General features: G+C 43.8%; 1 protein-coding gene across 1 annotated transcript; it reads right to left on the minus strand.

The window, feature by feature from the left end:
* Positions 1 to 603: 603 nt before the first annotated feature.
* On the minus strand, positions 604 to 10,299 carry rabggta (Rab geranylgeranyltransferase subunit alpha). Its single transcript, XM_034081855.2, is given in 18 exon segments — positions 604 to 2,484; positions 3,566 to 3,653; positions 3,810 to 3,923; positions 4,015 to 4,131; positions 5,865 to 5,953; positions 6,108 to 6,196; positions 6,274 to 6,325; positions 6,412 to 6,517; positions 7,275 to 7,370; positions 7,607 to 7,689; positions 7,828 to 7,911; positions 8,116 to 8,373; positions 8,507 to 8,694; positions 8,814 to 8,938; positions 9,594 to 9,648; positions 9,650 to 9,699; positions 9,852 to 9,884; positions 10,209 to 10,299. Coding segments are annotated over 17 exon segments (1,746 nt in total). The 5' UTR covers positions 9,855 to 9,884; positions 10,209 to 10,299; the 3' UTR covers positions 604 to 2,335.
* Positions 10,300 to 15,255: the final 4,956 nt, after the last annotated feature.

Raw genomic sequence — 15,255 nt, forward strand, 5'->3', positions numbered from 1 at the left:
ATAGCACCATCCTTGATGGAGCATGTGTGGGCAGGAAAGGAGTGAGCAGAGGAGAGTTGTCGATTCTTGTTCTGTTTTCTGTGACTATATCTGCCTCACCCTCTCAGACTTTCAGTTGCACTAAAGAGACGCGCTACCATGGAAACCAAACAATGGTGTAGCTGTATTAAAGTCCGAGTGGAAACAGTCCTGAGTAAATCTGATTTTGTCAGAAATCGGGAGAAATATGACCCCGGGAGGAAAGCGGGAGAGGGCAATGAAATCGGGAGTCTCCCGCGAAAATCGTGAGGGTTGGCAAGTATGCTGCCTACAAATGATCGCTTGCCCACTCACCGTGTGGGAGGATCCACTCCTTGTTCTTAGCAAGGTATGACACGGAGTGATGCAAGATGATGACTGAGTTATCCACACGGACTGGTTGAGTTGGTTTTCTCTCAATTTCTCAACTTTGTGATTGTGCAACTCCGGCAGTGGCTCAGTCAGCAGGGGGTTTGGACTGGGAGCTGTAGGGTCGTCGGTTTAAGTCCCCGACGTGTTCCGTGCCAAGGTCTGTGCATCAGATATTACATTTTCTCTGATAACAGAAAATAATAAAAAAGAAGCTTTTTGGAAGGCAGTGACACAATGTGTGCAGATTTATTACTGGATCTGTGACTTACACTGTGCAACAGTATAGTGTCATATATATGCTTTATACAACCCTTCAAAAAACGTGAGAACTATGCGATGCGGTGATAATTAGTTACACGCATATTTTTCTTATATAACCATTTGTACGCTTATAGAAGCAATAAGCCAGCATTGCTGCACGCCAATCCATATACACTCAATTTACTCCATGATGAGGGTTACTGCATGCATTGGTTCTGTTGTAATAAGGATATCCATACGCGCGCTACCATGGAAACCAAACAATGGTGTAGCTGTATTAAAGTCCGAGTGGAAACAGTCCTGAGTAAATCTGATTTTGTCAGAAATCGGGAGGAAAGCGGGAGAGGGCAATGAAATCGGGAGTCTCCCGCGAAAATCGTGAGGGTTGGCAAGTATGATGCCTACAAATGATCGCTTGCCCACTCACCGTGTGGGAGGATCCACTCCTTGTTCTTAGGAAGGTATGACACGGAGTGATGCAAGATGATGACTGAGTTATCCACACGGACTGGTTTAGTTGGTTTTCTCTCAATTTCTCAACTTTGTGATTGTGCAACTCCGGCAGTGGCTCAGTCAGCAGGGGGCTTGGACTGGGAGCTGTAGGGTCGTCGGTTTAAGTCCCCGACGTGTTCCGTGCCAAGGTCTGTGCATCAGATATTACATTTTCTCTGATAACAGAAAATAATAAAAAAGAAGCTTTTTGGAAGGCAGTGACACAATGTGTGCAGATTTATTACTGGATCTGTGACTTACACTGTGCAACAGTATAGTGTCATATATATGCTTTATACAACCCTTCAAAAAACGTGAGAACTATGCGATGCGGTGATAATTAGTTACATGCATATTTTTCTTATATAACCATTTGTAAGCTTATAGAAGCAATAAGCCAGCATTGCTGCACGCCAATCCATATACACTAAATGTACTCCATGATGAGGGTTACTGCATGCATTGGTTCTGTTGTAATAAGGATATCCATACGCACGCACATAGAAATGCAACATTGGTTAATACGCACTTACCCAATCACTCACACTGACAGATCTAAACATATTGTTTGACGTGTTTGAACGGAAGTTTTTGAAGAGAGAGGCAAGTGAAGGCTCAATTAGTGGTTGTGAAATACTATTACATTAGTTTTGAAAATAAGATCACATAAAATTGCCTAAATGTTTGATTTAGTTAAACAGATAGTTCAGAGATACAGTAGTTTTACTGTTTCCCCCGTACCCAGAGTCAGAAACGAATTAAATGCTTTATGACCTTCTTATGTATTTGATGTAGTTTAAAATGTTTGTCCAACAGACATATCGGGCTGTTTTGGCTCAATTGTTAAGTGTCTATTGTCTCAGATAACGTAATCATTATCTCATATGCATGCAGGAATTTAGTGTAACTAAGGTGGGGTGCGGGGCTTTCTTTTTCCAAGCTTTGTCTGGATACAGTCTCAGACTTTGAAAACGTTTGTGTTAGAGGTTTCTGACTTCTGCCCAGAGGCATCAGGCTTCAGAGCCTCAGGGATCAGGATGATTGACAGTCTCCCGAAACGAGGGGAACAAACAGAGTCACAAGACATACGAAAAACACCCACTTTCTCTTTCACAAACAAACACGGCAGAGACCGAGGGACATTTGAACGGTGGCGCTGATGGTGATGGCAGTGAGTCCTGCCCACGTCTGATCAGAGCAGGAGGTCTGTGACTGAGGGCAGCAGCTCTGCCAGCTTCGACTCCACGTCGGCCGTCTGAGTTACAGGGTTGCCACGGAGATCAAGGCGCTTTAGCTTGGGGCAGGAGGCCAGCGGCTGAAGATCTGACAATGAAGAGATTTCTGTGCATGTGGGTTAAAGAAAAAGCATTCCTGTGGGCTGCAGTGAAGAGAAGGAGATAGGGCGTACATTTTCCAAACACTGAGATCCACATGTCATTAATGAATTATTCTAAATATAAAACCCGGAGTCCTACATTTGCATCAGAAGGTAGGCACTGACAGGGTTACAAAACCAGATCTTGAGTATAGCCTCAGTGTCACAACCTGTATACTGCATTAATTCCTCTGGAGTGTATCAGGGGAAGTGAAGCGTGAAGGAGAAGAAGGTGCAGGTGAGGATGTGCTGCTAATGTGTCTCTCCCCCTTTTAATGATGCCGTAAGCTCTGTGAAATTATTGCACTGATTTTATTTACCCGATCGCCTAACAACGTTCCATGTGAAAACAAATTATTCATGCATTGAAACGGAAGAGCCTGCAATTTTCTGAACTTAGGAAACTCCATCCTTGAGTGTAGTGTTTTACGTGGCACTATTCACACAACCTCAGCTGCTCGCACTCTCTACCAAGCTGTTTTTCAGCTAAGAGCCGTGCGCTGAGTCAAGTGTACACTATGAGGGGAGTATTATAAATATTATTAGTTATATATGGGCTGTGTCTCAGTGGGCTAATGCATTGATCTTCGGATCAGGGGAGCACTGAATCCATAAACATTCAAATTATTTATCTATATATCATGATCCATTTACTTGTGCAATATAGACTCTTTTTGCACTATTTTATTTGTTTTATATCCTATATATATTCATGTTGCTTTGTTGGGGGAGCCTGTAACTTAAGTTTTTCATTGCCATATCTACACTGTAGCTACTGTGCACATTACAATAAAGCCTTGAATCACTGGTTCAATGCCCACTGTAGTCAGCATGTCGTTGTGTCCTTGGGCAAGACCCTTCACCCCCCTCCTGTGGGGATGGCCCACAGTATTGAGTGCATGTACAGTAAGTCACTTTGGGTACAGGCGTCGAACAAGTAACATGTAATGTATAGCGATATAATATAAATGTATCTCTATGACAGTTATTCTACAGGAATAACTCCGATATTGAACAGGATGTTTTTCAGGTAAGATTTAAGGATACTGTTATTCTTCAAGATGACTTCCTCCAGCTTGGGAAGATGATAAACTCCTTCCAGATTTTCTATAGAGTTATCGTCAGCCTCCAAGACCTGAAAGCAAGAACATTATAGTGAAATATGCTGCAGAATTTAAGTTCTCAGTATGTATCTATTCAACTGTCAAATAACAATAGTGGGACACAGAAAAGACGAAAAAACACACTGCCCGTCTTGGACATATAAGGTTTTGAAATGGAGCTTTGTCACCTCCAGGCACTGCAACATGGCGAACTGAGGAGGCAGCCGCTGCAACTGATTGGAGGACAGATTGATGTGGGTAACCAATAACAGCTGGTCCAGATGGCACAAAGTGGTCAGATTCTGTTAGAAACAAAAAGGAAAAAAATGACTAATTATAAGCACTTCACTAATTGGCTCATTTTAATTGACTTTTTCACAATTCACCACTCACCTTGTCAGAAATACTGAAGACGCGCACTTCAGCATATTCCATTTTCAGGATGGTGTTTTCAATCATAAACTTGCTGCACAGGTCGCTGTAATATGCAGAGCGCATAGAATCCACTTCCTGAAGAACAAAAAAAAACACTCTGGGTTGATCTCAATGTCCCTCCTCTCTTCCCCTCCTCCGGGACTTGACCCGGAAATCGATCAAGACACGCCATGTTGAAGGACGTCCCAATTGCTGAAATGCACACGGAGGAGTCGAGGAGGGGTGAGGGAGGAGGCTTCCAGAGGAGACGAAAGGGAGGATACACGAGAGCAGACTACGCGGAGGTGTTTTCACTAGTACTCGTGTATAAAAGCCTTGCCCCCACCTTCACAGCCTCTGCTCACTGCAGCTGATCTTACCGTTAAAGCAGTGGTTCTCAAAGTGGGGGGCGTGCCGCCCCTGGGGGGCTCAGAGGCATGCCAGGGGGGGCGCGAGAGACCAGGAGGAAAAATGGTTATAAAAAAAGAAAAAAGATTTAAAAAAAAAATCATAATTTGAACAATTATTGATTCGAAAATAATATGATCTGGGTCTCTGTGTTTCATTAAAGCTTGGCTCTGTGTGTGTGTGTGTGTGTGTGTGTGTGTGTGTGTGTGTGTGTGTGTGTGTGTGTGTGTGTGTGTGTGTGTGTGTGTGTGTGTGTGTGTGTGTGTGTGTGTGTGTGTGTGTGTGTGTGTGTGTGTGTGTGTGTGTGTGTGTGTGTGGAACGAGCCATTTTGTGTGCGCCAGAGAGAGAGCGCACCGGTACTGGAGATCATTGCTGTTAGCTTCTGGTGCTAGCGAGCTACGCTAACAGATATAAGGAGTTTTTTTAACAACAAAGTGGAGGAGAGTCCTCTCTTGTCAGACTGAGAGACTCAGTGAGCTAAAGGACTCTCAGTGTTATCTCAGTGGGTCTCAAATGTTTTGGTCACCATTAATGTAAACAATTATTTCCGAGGCACACGTTTATATGATCATTATAGTTATACAAAAATAAGAGAATAAATGAAAAACAGGTATGAAATACTATATGACAGTAAAAAAAGAATAAAGTTTAAAAGGGTGATTTGTAAAATATCCATAAAGAAAAAGTAAATCTGTTAACAGTTCTGTTTCATATGGGTGTTGAGAGATGTATCCATAGATCTCTTCATGTTGCTCTCAAAGTGCACCAGATTGATGCTTTTAACTTCAATATTTAAAAACTGCCACTGAGCCTGACTATTTGTGTTGGGGGGGGGCCGTCTTTTTTTTTTCTCCAAAGGGGGGCCTGACAGAAAAAGTTTGAGAACCACTGCGTTAAAGGAGGATCAGTCATTAAATGTTTAAAGTGCTCCATTAAGAGCAAAATATATTAAATCTCTTAAACGAATGAGGAGATCATACTCTATAAAAACATTAAAGTGTGTGTAATATACTTACAAATTCAATAATAATGTTTTTATTATAAAATTATAACTAACAGTTCTTACTTGTGGTTTTTGATGCATGTGTGGGAGACCCACAGCACGTCAAACATTTAGGATATATACAAATACGGGTGGCATATCTAATACATGTTTTAGTGATTTTTGTCTCACTTCTGTAGGACAAATGAAATAACAACATCTAATACAAAAGTTGATCTGAAACAAGCTCAAATACCATAAGGAAATGAATCCATCAATTATTAATATTGTTATAATTATATCGCGTCTTACGGAGGCGGAGCTAAGACGCAAGGAAGGGACGCGAGTGAGGGAAAGGAGGAGGTGAAATATTCAATGGAGATGAGCCTACTCAGTCTGTGACCTATTTTTTGTTGAGTGTCATTGATTGGTACTCACTTTCAGAGTTTGGAAATGAGCCAGTGTCTCCTTCTCATATCCCAGAGGATCTAGCGCCCTCATCAGGAGGATAATGGTCAACAAGCACCCTGCCAAGGCAAGTAGAGGGTTTCAAGGCTGGAGAAAACATCACTATCAGCAAACCTCAGTATGTGTGTTTTTTGTGATTTGAGTGTCTGTGGCGATGGTGATTTGGTTCGGTAAAGAGTAAAGAACCATATATGATGCATTTAAATTATTTACATTTATTAAGTGGCTCCAGTTCTTGTAGCTGGTTGCAAGATTGCAGCTCTGACTGCAACACTGAGGTCTTCTCTACTGAGAGTTCACTCCTACAGAAAGAAGAACACACCCAGTTTTACTCATTTGAAAGACTCACACAATGTGCTTTGTTGTGGTGAAACAATACCTGAAAAGTTCCTGATCCGTAGCCGAGTCCCGACACCAACTCTCAGATCGACCTGTGGAAGTTAAAGTGTAATGAGGCTCGAGGAAGAACAGAACCCTAACAGAGCATGCCATGTAAAACAATCATGGGATGCATCACCTGTGTACAGAGCACAGTCTCTGTGAGTGGGTTTCTCAGTCCAGTGCACAGTCAGGTTGTGTTCATTCGGGATGTCGCTTATCGTTCCAGGAGGAAAATCACAGATCTTAGCAGGTGTTAGGTTAAAGAAAATTGATAATTTACTCCGCCAGGGAAAGAGATAGATGGAACCCACCCAGACCCTCATAGTGAGTCCCTGGCTCATTTCCATGCCAATGCAGCAGGCAGCGCTGGGCAGTGTGACAAAACGACATCCTTGATGGAATAGCAAAACAGTAAATTGGAGAAACCGGGCTTTAATCACTTAAATTAAGTTTGCACAGACCAGTAAATTCTATCACTATCAGAGAGCATTACGCGTTTGGAATTAAGTTAAAAAGAAAACAGAATTAAAATACACATTTTAAGATAAAATAATCAGATAATGCTGAATATACATCCTGGGGGAGTCACCAGAATGAAAAGTGTCTCCGCTGCACCTGCGCTCATCAATATGCTAATAACATGGGATTAAAAATGAACATAAATATGGATGACTCAATAAAGATGAAATCATGATCTAATATGTATATAATAACAGCTTCTTGGCATTAGCAGGTTGAATAAGAGATCAATGATCTCAAGGGATACACCTGGATAAATAAAGGTTTGAAATTTGAAATGAAATGAATTCCTTCCTTGGTGATCAAACTTTTTCCCCTTCTCATTCCGCACATACCACAGGGTTTTATCAGCATGCTGGATGTAAAGATAAAGTATATCTTATCTTAAAAAATGATTAAACTGGTTTACTGCTCAATCAGCAGCACACAGTGACAGTCAAATATAATGTCTGGGGCATGACCAGCCAATGGAAAGGATACCCAGACCGGGCTGTGTTTAAAGCGCGGGTGGACGCTCCTCCACTCCACTCTCTGGGGCAAACCGTCCAGGACCAGCAGCAGGCCGCAAGCCTGCGCCTAACAGAGCGGAGGGAAGAAGACAGGTGGCTCAGATAACCATGGAGACTATATCAAAGTCTTCTATATTTGCACTGCATTTTATACATTCTGCTACATATCAAAAATAAAAAAATGCAAAAAGAACAAATTTGGCCAGTTGCTCAAGGGGTCTAAAGAGAGAGGACCTAAGGAGTCACTTAACGTGTAATGTTTTTGGAAACATGTGGAAATATGTATGAAGTGAAGATACTCACATTGACGGGCCCAGAGAAGGCGACTGCCACTCTCTCTTCATCCCGACACACATACACACAGCTTATCATCTCTTCACGTTCAGCTGTTAACAAGAAAAAACATTGTTCGTACAAATTATATTATTGTATTATAGCACAGTAAATATTTCATACACAAAAAAACGTTATGTACTTCATATATACTGTATGTGCATATGAAAAACAAATGCAGATCAACATACCTCTGCCTAGCAACCAGCGATAGTAGAACCAAGCACTCTGGTCGTTGGGGTCGGTGAAGAAAGCATTTTGTACAAGCTCATACTCTGAAAACAAAATGGGCGTAGTAAGATGCTTCCTGTTACATGCTTAATGAGCTGCATTTAAAACAGAAGTAATTTTGCAATATTTATTTTTGTAAAACTTCTATAATTTACAGCCAATGTGAAGCCTTAGTCTGCCCCCTGTTGGTTGTTAATAGGTATTGCTGACTTCAAACCCTTGTCATTCACTTGCAAAATTGTTTTTACCTTTCAGGAGCTGCTCTTCACAGACGCGGTGGGAGAGGATTTGGGGAGATGGCGGAGTGGAGGATTGGGGGGGCTTGTGGCACGGTGATGTGGGCTCAGGGGATTCTGGGTGGAGCAGCGGCAGCAGGGTGCTGCGGTAATGCCAGCTGGAGTAGTTGGAGAAGTTGGAGCCAATCAAACGATCGGTGAAGGCCAACTCCTGATCCACGGGCACACCGGACATCTTCACAACCATCCGGCGGTAATCCCAGCAATGGACTGGTCAAATAAGGTGTGAGACATAGATGGAAAGAGTGCAGGTTAATATCAGGCTTAGATAAATAAAAATAAAATGCTCAATTAACCAGATTTTAACAATGTCATCATCCTCCTTTTGTCCTTCTTTACTCACAGTTTCGGTCGTCCAGGCTCAAGCAGCGATCACACAGGTTCAGCTCTCTGGCCCAGTCCGGTTTGGGCAGGCGGGTTGAGACCCACCAACGGTGATGCCAGCTGCCGTAGGACTTTGGGTTCACTTTGAGGCACGACTCCAGAAAAGAGAGCTCAGCCACATAAATCTTTTGCACTTCATCCTCTTCCCTGGAGCAGATATCAAGAAACAAAGACATCATTCTCCTGTCAAATCTCTGATGGCTTTCCATTCAAAACGTTTTTTACTGTAAATATTCAGATAATAGGATACATGGTTATGATCTCACTTCACAGTCTCCAGGTACATTAGGATCTCTCTCCTGTAGTTCCAGAGGGTTGCAAAGTCAGGATTGGAAGACAGGAGCTGCTGGGAAATCTGCAGAGCTTCATCGTCGAAGATACCCTCCTTCCTCTGTCATACAGGGTGAAAAGAGGAAGGCAAATACAAAGGACAAGATATTAGCAAAAAGACAAAATAAAACTAATAATAAGGTGCTGCTTAGTGAAACTATTTAATAAGCATCACTTCTGGTTTAATGCTCCACATTGTAGTCACATGGAGTCTTTCACATAATGGATAAGGCTTTTGTCTTTCTTTATTCTTACATCTTTCTATTCTTTCTAACTTACCTATCTTTTCAGTAGCTCTCGGTCTGAAGCCCATTTCATTTTTTTAAAGGCTCAGTATTTCCCATAATAGCATTGCACTGCAGTTTTCATAAGTTATTACATCTGTTGGATGTGTTTGATTTCGTAATGCAAATGTGGTGCTCTAGTGAGTATTTACAGCAACAGGATGTTGTGTGTGAACAAAACTAAAATGCATGCTCATGGTAATGAACAACATGTAACCGGGTGCAATGGTGGGATGGCAAGCTATACTGGGGTTAAACTACACAGGTAGAACCTTTTAAAAGGAACAATTCATTGTTGTTTTTCATTAAAGTTGTTCAGACAAATCAAATCAAGTTTTATTTATATAGCACATTTATAAACAAAAAATGAATAGCCTTATCATGTAAAACATACTGTATACGACATGATATAAATGAGGCTTTCTGAAAAACCTTGGTAAAACAGGCATCTCGTGCAGCCACGTATATCTTCAGTTTCTTCTCTCTGTCTTTTCTTCTCTTCCTGCTGGGCTGTAGATTTAACCTTCACTCGACCATGCTGTCAAAAGCACAGCAATGGGGAGGAAGATGAGGTAAGTACAGTTACATCTTCTAGGTTAGAGTAATGATAAATAATTGATCGCATGTACAACATAAGCGCTGTACCAAAGCAGTGAACACACAAACATGTCCAAATAAAACACATCTTACCATCCTTCCTGTTGGTGCTAGAGACCCAAAGATCTGTTTATGATGGAAATGCAGAGTAGCATTCAGGGTTAGGCCTCAGTAACATTTACATGACAGACACACAGAGATGTGACAAACTTACACAGACGCTAGCTGATCATCTGTGTCAATATATTTAGCCCTCTATAAGGTTTAAACACTGAATATAAACAGCTATATGACTGCAGTTAGCTTGCTTATTAGCTCCGTGTTCAGTCAACAACATTGGGCTGGGCTCATTCAATCCACCACAGAATAACAGCCACCAACGACAGAAACAAATATGTTCATTACAGGAAAACACTGAACGCCGCATAGTTTAACCACAAAAACACCTACCTGTTCTTGTGTTTACTTGGCTGGTTGTATGTATTTCAAAATGCAGTTTGATTTGTCATGTCAGGGTTCCTAACGACTACAATTCTTAACTTCCGTCCCATGAAAGTGACGTCAGAGAGAGTATTTTCTTGACAGCGGGGTTTTGTCGCTGTCTAGTGCAGAAAACAGTAAACAGCAGGGTAGACATGTTGAAATGTGGACATTTATTTACACAGTGGTGTTAGTAAAGTATATTAACTCAAGTACTGTAATTAAGATGTTGGGGAACTTTTTACTTCACTTGAGTATTTATTAAGTTACTTCAAATTATTAGCTAAAACTAATTATAAATAAAATATGATATATAATTACAGGTTAAAATATCCAGCAGCAGTATATAAGGTCATTAAAAGTAGCTCCACCTTTACCAGCTAAACACAATAAGTATAACAAAATAATCCAGTTATATATATGTGACATTACGCACAGTAAGTACTTTTATATACATTTCCTACAGGGTATTATTACACTGTAGTACAGGGCTCTCAAGTTTTGAACAGAGTTCAGAGTGAGATTTTGGCAGCGGCGGGGCTTTGGGTGGGGACGGTGGTCTTATCTGATAAATGACACATAAATTCATATAAAAACATATTTATTTTCATTCTTCATGTGTGTGTGTGTGTGTGTGTGTGGGTGTGTGTGTGTGTGTGTGTGTGTGTGTGTGTGTGTGTGTGTGTGTGTGTGTGTGTGTGTGTGTGTGTGTGTGTGTGTGTGTGTGTGTGTGTGTGTGTGTGTGTGTGTGTGTGTGTGTGTGTGTGTGTGTGTGTGTGTGTGTGTGTGTGTGTGTGTGTGTGTGTGTGTGTGTGTGTGTGTGTGTGGAACGAGCCATTTTGTGTGCGCCAGAGAGAGAGCGCACCGGTACTGGAGATCGTTGCTGTTAGCTTCTGGTGCTAGCGAGCTACGCTAACAGATATAAGGAGTTTTTTTAACAACAAAGTGGAGGAGAGTCCTCTCTTGTCAGACTGAGAGACTCAGTGAGCTAAAGGACTCTCTCAGTGTTATCTCAGTGGGTCTCAAATGTTTTGGTCACCATTAATGTAAACAATTATTTCCGAGGCACACGTTTATATGATCATTATAGTTATACAAAAATAAGAGAATAAATGAAAAACAGGTATGAAATACTATATGACAGTAAAAAAAGAATAAAGTTTAAAAGGGTGATTTGTAAAATATCCATAAAAAGTGTGTTTTTTGTTGTAGGTGTTGGTGGCAACCCTCTCCGCGTCGGCATTAGAGTGAGGGAGCACTAGAACAAGTTGAGCTATTTTAGTGAGCCTCCCAAACTGGCTCAAACCGGTCACCTTTAAAAAAAGGAACCATGGGGATATCCATCAGCTGATATTCCAGGAACTCCTCACACACCTAAGGTGTGAGAAAAAGTTTTTAGAGAGTACTTGTCCATGGACAAGTGAGTTTGGAAATGTACTTGTCCGAATACATTTTTCACTTGTCCAGAATGGACAAAAATTGGGGCCACTGGAATCTTCTTCTTCGTCATCGTATTTTACATTTTCCCACGGTTTTTATGACACCGCTAACGTAAGTGAGAAGTGAGATTTTACTGCATCACCCATAGGGTTGGGTATCGTTTGGATTTTAACGATTCCGGTTCTGCTTTTCGATTCCGGTTATTTTCGGTTCTGGTTCTTTGAGAGGGTAAAAATAAGTCCCATGACAAACTGGGAGAAAAATATATTTATGAAAACATTAAGTCAAATCTGTATTTCTATTTACAAATCACATACTGTTTAATTTCTTACGGTTATTGAATACAATTATATAAAAATAATCTCTGCATTGTTTAGTTAGTTCTAGTGGTGCAGTTTGAGAATGTACAGTTGGCCCAGTCTCCTCTGATGTTACACTGCCTGTGAGACAGAGTCCAACCACACATGTCCAACACATAGGACATAACCTAATAATAATAATAATAATAATACATTATATTTATAGCCTATAGGCCTAGCGCTTTTCTACAACGCAAAGACGCTTGCACGCTTACACACGTCCTGCAATACACATGCTGCAGCTGCTCACTGTTTGTAAAAGTAAAGAAATAGTATTTTCATTTCCATAATGTACTTTCTATACCCTGCTTCATAAACAATACTGACATCCTGCTCCTCCGAGTCTGGGGGTCCGGGGATGTGAGGACAGCGCGAGGACAGACAGGGAGGCTGCTTCACTTCATAAAGGAAATGGTGGTTAATATTAACAACACAGGAGTTAAAACGCTTAATAACCTTCATTACGTGTTCGAGAAAGAACATAAGAAAGTTTGACAAAGATGAGGCTGTTAAACGGGCAGCGGATCCGCTGTGTGTAGAAAGAGAGAGAGAGAGAGAGAGAGAGAGAGAGAGAGAGAGAGAGAGAGAGAGAGAGAGAGAGAGAGAGAGAGAGAGAGAGAGAGAGAGAGAGAGAGAGAGAGAGAGAGAGACGCTGAGCCGCACCGAGCAGCGATCAGCTGATACGGAGCAGAGAGAGAGCTGCAGTCCGCGGGGCTCGGCCTCGCCTCCTGTCCTCACAACTCTTATTAATCCCGGTACCGGAAATTGTTATTTGTTCCTACTCGGAACCGAGTGTTGCTTCCCAAGCCTGCCACTGTGCTACACTTCCCGCCCCGCTCCGCCCCCGTCTAACTGTACAGAAAGCGGCGAGATGCATTTCCTTAGGAATCGACAAGCAGAACCGAAACTAACACTTCTAAACGAACAATGTCGGACACGTACAATTTGCGAATGAGTTCTGCCTTTTGTAAACTGAATGTATCAATAATTTGTCAATAAATCAGGTCGAAAAACGTCACTTGTCCGTCGGACAAGTCAATTGAAAGATCTACTTGTCCGATATTGTAAATAACACGTCCCGGACACACTTGTCCTGTTCCTCCGGCCCATGGAAAGGTAGTAGTTCCTGAAATCTAAAAAGAGCACCATGTGTAAAGAACTGAGTAATGTATTTGAAGAGTTTATCGCCGGCCACAAGAGGGCAGCGTCACTGCTGTCGCTGCCCAGATATGCCGTGCTGTGACCCGGTAGTGCTTAGCGGCCATTTTAGTTCACATGTTGTTCATTCACTCCGCCTCGAGTTGAGACGTTCATCCACTCACTCATGTAAGACTGTTTCCACTACTGTTTAGTGTGTCTTTAATATATGTAATTTAATATATGTGTATTGGTCATGATATGCATGTATGTAATACTTTGTCAGCTTATCCTGCGGCATTGCTCTGTTTCAGGGTGTCGTCATCTTTGTCAATAAAGTACCAAGACTGACATTGAGGAGTGTGTTTCTTCATGACGACACCATGGTCATTGTTGGATGCCCTGTCCCCGGCTGCGAGTTCGAATCCCAAGACTTGTCTGAAGCACTCGTCATTGCTATATTGACGATTCATGGATTTAGCCACCAGCACGCAGCGCCTGTCATGTCCGCGCCAACCCAGGCCCCAGCCCCTCACGGCCCGAGACTCGATCGGCCCAAAGTTGATGTGGGCGTGTCGATAGAGGAATGGAACGTGTTCATCCGCCGATGGGACGTATTCCGCGCCGGCTCAGGCATAGGGGATGCCCAGGCCCCCTTCCAGCTGTTTCAGTGCGCTGGACCTGTACTCTGTCATCCCAGTCGCTACATGCGTCCTGCGCACCGAGCTACTTAAGCTCCGCCAGGAACGCGATGAGACATTCCGTGCATTCGCTGCCAGAGTGCGGGGTAAAGCAGAGACATGTGCATATAATGCGGTATGCGAGTGTGGTAAGGACGTGGACTATACCGATCACATCATCCGTGATGTTCTGCTCAATGGCATTTATGACTCGGACATACGCCGCGAGACGCTGGGGACACCTGACGTCCTGGTTAAGCCAGTTAATAACGTAATTGCACTTGTCGAGAACAGAGAGATGGCCCGTAACGCTCTCCCGTCGTCCTCCCTATCAGCCATGTCGTCATTCCGGCGCCTGAAGACGACTCCACAGACGAGCCCCGCCCCGAGCCCTGCGGACGGGGCTAAACGTGCCTCGTGCCCGGAATGTAAGAGCGTCTTTAACGTCTTCACGGAGGGGCCTCGCGGGTGGAATCCTAAGCCTCACCAGGTGTGCATCGGCTGCTATAGGGCCCGCCGACGACAGAGGCGTCAACAGCCGTCGTCCGACAGTCAACAGGCCGCCATGGGGTCGGAGCCGGTCTCCCAGGTCTCATCGGTGCAAGCTGGGGCCCGCCCTGGCCGACGTCACAGGAGCCATCGCCGACGCCGCGCCCCGACGTCGCACGGATGTGTCAACAGACAAGCACCTATCAGACTCGAGCACCACATCTTCTCCAAGGGCGAATGGAGACGGGCCAGGCTGAGAGACCACCCCCGAGCATTAATCACCATCTCGATGGACATGCCAGTCGGGCTGAGGGATGGCACCGGCAACCGGGGCTCGGCCGACGGAGCTCGGATATCCGCCGTCGCGGACACTGGCGCGCAGTCGGACCTTTGGTCGCTGGAGGAGTTCCTGGCCTGCGGTTTCTCGCGGGACGACCTGCGACCCGTCAGCCTGTCAGCCGCCAACCGCTCCCCTATATCCATCGAGGGGGCGTTCTTCGCTAGGCTCTCGACAACCTGCAGTGGGGGGCGTGTCACATCCTGCCGTTCCATGGTATATGTGAGCAACTCGGTCCGGGCCATGTACCTCTCCTACGAGTCGTTGCTCAACCTCGGCCTATTGCCCGCGAACTTCCCATCGGACGACGTTGCAGGGGGGCACAAGGAAAGGCGTAGCCCTGACACGGCTGACACGCCAGACCAGCCCTTGTTAGTCAATGCGACGAGGTCAGCCAACGGCGGCTGTGTGGGGCCAGGTGACCCCCGGGACGCCCAGTGCACATGTCCTCAGCGCACGGTCCCCCCGGCGCGCCCCGTAGCACTGCCGTTCCCTTGTAAGCCAGAGAACAATAACAGGATGAAAGATTGGCTACTCGGGAGATATGCCTCGTCAACGTTCAATACTTGCCCCCA

This window comes from Pseudochaenichthys georgianus, chromosome 4 (genome assembly GCF_902827115.2).
Source record: "Pseudochaenichthys georgianus chromosome 4, fPseGeo1.2, whole genome shotgun sequence".
NCBI lineage: Eukaryota > Metazoa > Chordata > Actinopteri > Perciformes > Channichthyidae > Pseudochaenichthys > Pseudochaenichthys georgianus.